At 39.5% G+C, this 9,186-nt stretch overlaps 1 protein-coding gene across 1 annotated transcript in view; it reads left to right on the forward strand.

The window, feature by feature from the left end:
* Positions 1-9,186, forward strand: part of ascc3 (activating signal cointegrator 1 complex subunit 3) — a 376,011-nt gene that overhangs the window by 233,140 nt on the left and 133,685 nt on the right. Inside the window, exons 15-16 of the mRNA XM_007577033.2 lie at positions 7,461-7,652; positions 7,949-8,173. Coding sequence (XP_007577095.1) covers positions 7,461-7,652; positions 7,949-8,173 — 417 coding nt within the window. The remainder of the gene's footprint in view (positions 1-7,460; positions 7,653-7,948; positions 8,174-9,186) is intronic.

The following is a 9,186-nucleotide window of genomic DNA, read 5'->3' on the forward strand; positions in this document are numbered from 1 at the left end:
CTACAGAAGCTTAAGGTAGCCTACAATGACGGAATGAGGTTGCTGCTAAGGATGCCGAGATGGACCAGTGCTAGTCAGTTATTTATCGGTGTTGGGGTCTCCACTTTTCATGCTGTGTTGCGATCTCTTATGTACAGGTTCATGGGGAGGCTATGTGTCTCTACAAACAACATTATCTTGTTACTGATAGACATCTCACGAAGTTCAGTCAGGTGTAAGTCCAAAATGTGGACTCACTGGCGATGTAGCCTTATGGCAATTCAATGACTTGGTTATGTGATTACTGTATTTATAATTTTCTTTTTTATTACTGTATATTTTCTTTTTTTTTTTTTTCTTTTACTCTATGGTCCTATTTTGCGTCTTTAAATAAAGTTGATATATCTGATATATCTGATATATATCTGACACAATTCTTTGGAAGAAAGTCATTAAATTAGAAAGCTCTGATAAAATTATTTGTAACGTGACCTGCTCAGCAAATCTGGTTCTTTCTGTTAGATAAAACGTTGTTTAAACAATCGTTTCAAAGTCCTGGGCTTGAAAATTTGCTTCTGATGTACTAAAACATTTAATATGTACTCATTTGTTAAATCAATACCAACTATAACCTTACAAGACCCTCAGTATTCCGGAATTTAGTGCAGTATGGTTACAACTTTATTCTGATTCACTTAATAAACTGATTTTGGAAATTATTTTGAGACTTGGAACAATAAAACAGCGGTTTTGATAAAAAGGTCATACAATGCTGGAGCCAGTAGATTGTACAGATGAATTATCAAATATGAACAGATTTGCAATAGTATTTCAATTCTGGGGAGGGAAGGGCACTAGAGGGGTGTGAAAAAAATTATGATCCCTAGGGGGGGCATGAGAGAAAATAATTGAGAAACACTGGGCTAGACTCAGAAAACCTCTGCACTTTAGCTTTAGAAAATATCGGTCATGTCAGTTAGGTAAGCAAAGACACAAAATCAGAATGACAAGTAAAGGACTGCTGTTATGTGTTGTTGGCCATGGCTGAGGCCTCGTCTCATGTACATTTTGTTTTCTCTACTTTTAATTCATCTGCTTATAAAATACTTGGAGAACATTGTTGGGTCAAATGAGACCAAAATGGAACTACTTGGAGGCCATAATATTCATAACGTTTGGAGGACCAAAAGAACTGTGTATTACCTGTATGTGGTTAATTTAACACTATCAGTTATATCATCGGCAGTGGCTCAGGAGGTTTGAGATTTATCCTGGAACTGGTGGATTGCCAATTCGAACCCTACTTCATCCATCTCAGTCACTTTTTCTTTGGTGTCCTTGGTCAAGACACTTTATAAACAGCCTTTATCGTACAGAAGCACAATACAATTTGTTTCATACAGCCCATTTGTTTTGTAGTGTAAAGTACTTTGGAATCCTCAGACTTGGTAAAGCACAATGGGGGTGTTTACACGACAATGATCCAACAAAAACAGAATTTTTATTCCGTTTTTGTTGGATCATCTACATGAAAACGTTCTAATTACAATCTTTGTTTACACCAGTGGTTCCCAAACTTTTTCTCCTGAGCCCCCCCAGTGGTTTCGAAACTATTTCTGCCCCCCCCCATGGCTTTCCAATAGCTGTCTGGTTGAACGATGTGTGTGAGCGAAGGGAGTTGGGGGTGGATTCTTAGAGACTCCCTGTTATACTCAGCCCCTGCTCCAGATGAACAAGGTGGGGGGGGGGGATTAACTTTTTGGGGGGGCAAAATGAATAGCTGAACATAAACAACACCACCAGTAGCCTACAAGCTACTTGTTAACAAGCTTAAGGTCCTGTATTGATATTAGCTAGCTAGTCATATTTTAGCTAACCTTACATGCGTCCAACAGCATTACTCAACAGTCTGTTAGTTTGGGGGGAAAACTGTGAAAAGTTCTTTGCGTTTTGCTGGTTTGCTGCCATGATTCTAACACACCTGCGTAGCTCTGCACAGCAGCAGCAGGTCTCCTTCACTGCCGCACAGGTCTAAACCCAGCGCGAGCGTTGTAGCGCTCATATTGGCGGCTCGGAAAAATAGGTTACGACATATTAGCAACGGATTAAACAGTTTTAACTGCTGATAAAAATGACAGAGGACACAGATATGGGAAGTGCGGAAGCCCCTACTGTATCAAATTGACAGGAATAACAGAGAGTTGGCCATTCTAAGGTAAAAACCCAGCGCATACAGTGTTCATGTTTTTTTTTTCATCCAGACGGCTTCCTGCGCACCCCTTGCAATGGCACGATGCCCCACCGAGCGGGCGCGCCCCACAGTTTGGGAACCTCTGGTTTACACAGTAACGGTACACATCGAAAACATGTAATGCTCTCGCCACGCCACTAGTTGGTGCTAGGTTCTTTGAAACCAAGTGCGCATGTGTTTAAAAAAAAGTTCTACTTGAAGGTACGTGGATTCGCGTTTCCCCATCAGATACCGTTCTCCCATAGATTGGGAGAAAACACGCATTGTGTGCGTCTGATTAGGGCGCATGCAGTTGGAAAAAGTGAGATAACTTTTTCCAACTGGTGTCCGGGAAAGCTCACGGACACGGTGAGCTTTCATGGTGTCCGTAGCAGGCCCGGCGGCATGGGCCAAGTACACCTCGCTGCAGCAAACAGAAAGGGGCGGGGACGGACCACTGTCAGTCTCATACCTTATTTGGAAATGGGACCATTGCAATCCGGAAGCGAAGAGGGCGCTATTTTCTGTATTATCCGCGGTCTCCCGTTTTTATTTTCTTTTTAAATCTGTGATATATCTTAACCTTTAGGAAGGAGTTTCACTCTCAGCATGTATTTGAACGTCAATCTTTTATTTACTTAAGCGCAGCTCACAGTTTTTTAACAAATTTTGTAGTTTTCGGTGTACTTCTAAATCTGCTCCTTAGTCACATCTTTTCGGGATCCATCGCTGCCTCTAGTGGCGTGGGGGTGGTAACACAACTAATCTAATTACATTACTAAATCAGAATACCACAAAGTCTTTATTATTTATTATTAATTCTGGCATTACTGGAACAGTAAAAGATAAATTCCCTAACAAAAGAACATACCTTTCCATTTTCTTAAGGAAGTAGAGCTAACTAAATGACGTAAACAAGACCTGAAAGTGATTCCAGTTTCTCTCGATGGCCAACCTGTTGAAACTGTGGCAAATTTTAAAATCCTTGTGTCATTCCTGGACAGTCAGCTCAACTTTGCTGAAAACACTGACTATATCTTTAAGAACTGTTCTCAGAGACTATCTTTTAAGAAGACCCAGTGATCTTGGGGTTACCCAACTTGAGATTGTGTACAACTTAGTTGTACACAATTAGAGGTTGTTGAGTTAAAATGTTAAAACTTAACATTCTAACTAGAGTTTTAACTTAACTCAAGTTAAAACAACATTTTAACTCAAGTTTTAACTTTGCATCTTCTTGGCTGGTTTGGTCACATGAGCTGCAGGTTAACTGACAGTCTTTTAAGAATATTTTGAATGGCAGGTATAACAGCAGGTTATACCTGGTGGTGAAACCAAAAACAACTCTGTCTCAACTGTTTGCTGAAAGAACATGGAAGATGGCAAGAAATATTTTAACAGAGAGCATCCATCCTCATTATTTATCACTTTGACCCTCTGAGCTCATGAAGATGTTACTGTGTTCTTTTGGAAACTAAGAATATGTATTATAAGTCATTTATTGACAGTGCAATAATTATTCTTAACCAAACTAAATAACATTTACCTATAGCGTGCTAAGTGTTTTGCTCTATTCACAAATTGTTGATAATGTGATTCTATGAATATGATTTATCATTTTAGAGTCGAAGGAAAATTTCCACCTTGATAGATTAAATATTTTATCTTATTTTTTCCTATATAAAAGACTCTACCAATAAAAAGTCTCTCAAAATAATATACATGGCACCGTAAAAACAAAAATGTGAATTTTTGCTTATATCTGTGTAACAACCCTGGTTTTAACAACCTGGGTTGTTATTCCTAATTTGTTTATTATTGACTTTTGCTGATTTAAATTTCTTACGTATACATTGCACATGGTAGTTTTATTATAGTTGATCATGTTGTTTTTCATGTCTCTTTATTTCTTTTCTTCCTCCTATAATTGATGGAGATATACAGATATTATTTATAATGTATAAAAGTATTGTCATTTAATTAGCTCTACATCCTTAAGAAAATAAAAAATATGGTGTTTTATGAGGTAATTTATCCTTTTACAGTGCCAGTAATGCCGAAATTAATACGTTGTGGTATTCTGATTTAGTAACGTGATGATGTTAGTTGTGTTACCACCGCCAGGCCACTAGAGGCAGTAGTAGGCCCGAAAAGATGCAACTAAGGAGCAGATTTAGAAGTACACCGAAAGCTACAGAATTTGTAAAAAAAAAAACTGTGAGCTGCGCTTAAGTAAATAAAAGATTGAAGTTCAAATACATTCTGACAGTGAAAATCCTTCCTAAAGGTGAAAATATATCACATATTTCAAAAGAAAATAAAAACGGGAGGCCGCGGATAATACAGGAAACAGCGCCCCCTTCACTTCCGGAGTGCAATGGTCCCATTTCCAAATAAGGTATGAGACTGACAGTGGCCGTCTCCGCCCCTTTCTGTTTGCTGCAGCGAGGTCCTTCTCGCATGGGTGGGCATTGGGGGACATTGCCCGCCCACAGAGTCAGCCGTGACCCCCCATGGACTGGAAGTTGTTTGTTGTTTTTACCTTAGAATGGCCAACAGTCTGTTATTCCTATATCAATTTCATACAGTAGGGGCTTCCGGACTTCCCATATCTGTGTCCTCTGTCACCTTTTTCAGCAGTTAAAACAGTTTAATCCGTTGCTAACATGTGGTAACCTGTCTTTCCGAGCCGCCTTCAAATGCAACATGAATGCTGAGACGCTAGCGCTGGGTTTACACCTGTGCGGGAGCGAAGTAGATCTGCTGTGCAGAGCTGCGCAGGTGTGTGTTAGAATCATTGCAGCAAACCAGCAAAACGCAAATAACTTTGCACAGTTTTTTCCCCCTTTTTTCCCCCAAACTAACCGACTGAGTTGAGTAAAGCTATTGGATACAGGTAATGGTAAACATAGCTAAACAATGACTCAATGACTAGCTAATACCAATACAGCACCTTAAGTTTATTAACAAGAAGCCTGTAGGCTTCTGATGTTGGCTGATGTAGACTCATTTTGCCCCCATCCCCGTCCATTCCCCCTTGTTAGACTCGTCTGGAGCCGTGGCTGGTCCGCAGTTCTTTAACAGCGCTGAACAAGCAGCCGTGTATTTTGCCACCTGGGTTGTGCGGAGCGGTGAAGAGACACTGAGGGAACCGTATCTGATGGGGAAACACAAATTGTAGTAACAGGGGCGCGGTGAAGGGGTGAAAAGTGATGACGATTCTAACAATCGTCATCACAGCAGGGGGCCCTCCACAATTTATTTATATTTTGTTCATAGAAATAAAATAAAAAAATTGGGGTCCTGTCAAATACAAAATTAATCATATTGTATTTCCAAAGATTGTTTTTAGCAGTAAAAAAATTATGTTACCCCTCCCAGACTAAAAATCATACATCCGTTTTTGCCCTGAACCCCCTTATCTGCGTTAAATGGTTCGTTCCTGCATGGAGCACTTAACAGTGACATATGCAGCTACAGTCAGTAGAAGCTGCAGCTGAATACAGCGGCGACTGTGGCAGTTACTATGCTGCTTAGAAAACTTATAAAATCAGGTTTTCAAAAACAAAATAGAGAGAGGGAGAGAGGGAAAAAGGCAAGAGTGTTTATTTATAACCCAGTTTTTCTTCAAGAGAGGTGGATAGACTGTGTGAGATTATCAACCATTTAGCATAATTAGCTTAGCTGGAGACTACTGTTTGCCTCCATTTCACTAGCATTTAATGAATTAAGGGAAAAAATTACCAACATATTTATATATTTAACTTGTTCCCTGTGCCTTTTACCACTTAACAGATGAGTGAGTAAGCAGAAGCTCTAACCCACGTCCCTCCTGACCTGTTCTCTCCTGAGTGAAATTAAAGCTGCAGTATGTAACTTTTATATAAATATTTTTTTTTTCACATTTGTTAAAACTGCCATTATGTTGTGACCGTATGGTATGAGAGGTAATCTGTGAAAAATCCATTTCCTCTGTTTTCTCCCAGTGCTAGAAACAACCAGTCAGTGGCAGGAGAGTTTTAGTACTGTCAATCACAATCTTCATGTAGTGCTGCTCATCTTTCCTCCCCTTCGATTTGTGCTGTGCTGCAGCTAGCATAGCACAGAGCTGTGCAGATTCAAACTGTGAATGCTCAGTTTAGTTAGCATAGCTACCAATGACGGCAGATAAACAGTTTCTTGTAACGATAAGTTGTTTCTCCACCATTAGCACATTTAGCAGTGAGGGAATGAGGCTAATTGACAGTGCTAAGAGCGTCCTACTAGTTCTAATTGGTTGTTTTGGTCAGAACAGTGCATTACTTTAACCAGTAATAGTAATTTAGGAAGGAGATGGAGGAAATTGATTGTTTTCACAGATTATCTGTCTCATAACAAACTGCTACGACATGGTGACAGCTTTAACAAATATTTTAGAAAACATATTTTTTATTAAAGTTACATACTGCAGCTTGAATAAAGTGCAATTACTAGCATTTTTGAGAAGTCTGGATTGCTTTATGTATAGTTGCATGTTGCTTTTGACTGTTGCTTGTGGGGAGAGACATTTCAGTAATCTAAAACTAATAGAAAAAATTTAAGCAACCTATTCGCATACTGGATGTGGACTGTTGGATGTTAAATTCAGTAAATATTGTGCTAATTATCAGTATTGAACCAAAGAAAGCAAGGCAGATGCAAGCCTTTAAATTGTGACGCTTTTTATGGGTCAAATTGACTCCAAATTGTAATAGCGAGGGGGGTGGGGTGGCGGGGGGGCAAACACATTTTTTGTCAGGGCGCCCAAGATTTCTGGCAGCGCCCCTGTGTAGTAACACCAGCATTGTGAGTAGTTTCTTCTTCTTCTGTGAATTGTAGGAAGCAGCTATGTTTTGCGTCATACTATGCATGAGCTGGGGATTCTTGAAAAAAAAAGATCCATTTTCTCTGTTTACACAACAGACATCGGTACGTTTCAGAAACATCGCACTCTGGAACCCGTTTTCAATCTGTACAGTTGTCAGAGAAAACATTTGGCGGTTTTGTGTAAATGTACAGTACAAACGCAACAAAACTCTTCCGTTTTCAACCAAAGTCGTTGTCGTGTTAACGGGGCCTAAGTACAGGCCATTTACCAAAACTCTCAGTGTAATAAAACTGTTTTTCTGCTGTCTTTTAAGTTTAGATATAGATTTGTTGACACCCTGATTTCTTTGCGTATTCTCCCTGCTGTTTTTTTCTGATCTTATTCTGTGATCTTATTGTGTTCTAGATCCAACACTCCAGAAACAAGCAGATGAAGGAAATGTTCCCAGAAGGCTTTGGGATCCACCATGCTGGCATGCTGCGGTCTGACCGTAGCCTCATGGAGAACTCGTTCTCTAAAGGCCACCTGAAAGTTCTGGTCTGCACTGCCACTTTAGCCTGGGGAGTGAACCTGCCAGCCCATGCAGTTATCATTAAGGTTCTTTATTTTTATTTATTTTTTTGTCACTGATCTGTCAAGATAATTCTATGCTGTATACCCTCAGAACTAGCCTGAATGAAACTGGAATTTTAGGCTACCAAATGCCCTAGGCTGCTTTTTTTTATTCCTCATGAATTACATTTCTGTACAGAAATAATAAATTAAATTGTACAGTGAGCGAGCTAAATAATTAAAGGACTTAAACTAGCTCCATAGATTTAATGTGTAAATCTAGTCTAGTCTCAGGTTAATTTATACATTTTAGGACAACTTCACTGCTCCGTGTCTAACAGGGAACTCAAATCTACGATGCAAAGCGTGGTGCCTTTGTGGACCTGGGAATTTTGGACGTCATGCAGATTTTTGGCCGAGCGGGTCGACCTCAGTTTGACAAGTACGGAGAGGGCACCATCATCACCACCCATGACAAGCTGAGTCATTACCTCACCCTGCTCACCCAGCAAAATCCCATCGAGAGTCAGTTCCTGGGCAGCCTAGCTGACAACCTGAATGCAGAGGTTAGTCTGCAGACAAATCATTCAGTAAGAGAATCATTGTTTCTGTTCTTTCAGCAAAGAAAATCAGTAGTGCACAAAACAGACTTTTTCAGAACACCTCTGCTGCTTTCAGCAAAGTTTTAGCAAGGTGTCAGTAGTTTCATCATATTTCTAATGCTGGAGAGACCTCACAGATAAGACACAAGCCTAACAATGCACCTTTATCTGCAATAAAATATCCACTACTCTTTGTCACATTCAGTTCAGGTGAAACGTTTACACACATTCATCAAAAGTATGGATATTTCCTTAATTTTGTGCCTTGAATAATGGGTGAAAAACATTGTTTTCAGGGTGAATTTATCATACAACATACATTTTTTTATGAATTTCAAAAACTACTATGTGGTTATCATTTAGCAAGACCAGAGTCAACCAAGATATTTGTTGACTCTTTTAGGTTGAATTGATAGTTTTCTCAAGTGCTTTCCTGTCAGACATGCTGTTTCTTCATAGTGAGTAGTCAATTTTTATGGCATTGACATCAAGATAAGTTATTTCAGAAGTCTTATTTGGTCAGAAGCAATTTTTGTTGTGTCTGCAATCACTGTTTGGATGGAACTCAGGAACCATCAGTGATAACAAATGCAATGAACTGAAAATTGTTTTAACACCAGCATTACTACAAAGTGAAGTCAGTTTTACATCAGTGGATTGAGCAGATGCCAACCAAGAAGGAAGCATTTGGGACTTCCATTGTCATGGCGATTAGTATGGCAGCATAGAAAAGAGGACCTGCATCGCTAGATATAAAAGCACCCCCTAATTCAAGGTGTTAACGAGTTAAAAGTTTATTTTTTTCAAGAAGAATGAGTGAGGATAAAAATAAGAAGGGTCGAGTCCAGTCTCGGAACTCGAGTTTTCTAACCCACATGCAGAAACACTCCAGAGACAGGAAATACAATAGTGTGATTTATTTACAGTGAATTCAAACAATGAGAAATAGAATCCTTGGTTCGTCTGGCAGATCTCAG

The sequence above is a fragment of the Poecilia formosa genome, unplaced genomic scaffold, assembly GCF_000485575.1.
Source record: "Poecilia formosa unplaced genomic scaffold, Poecilia_formosa-5.1.2 Scaffold425, whole genome shotgun sequence".
Lineage (NCBI taxonomy): Eukaryota > Metazoa > Chordata > Actinopteri > Cyprinodontiformes > Poeciliidae > Poecilia > Poecilia formosa.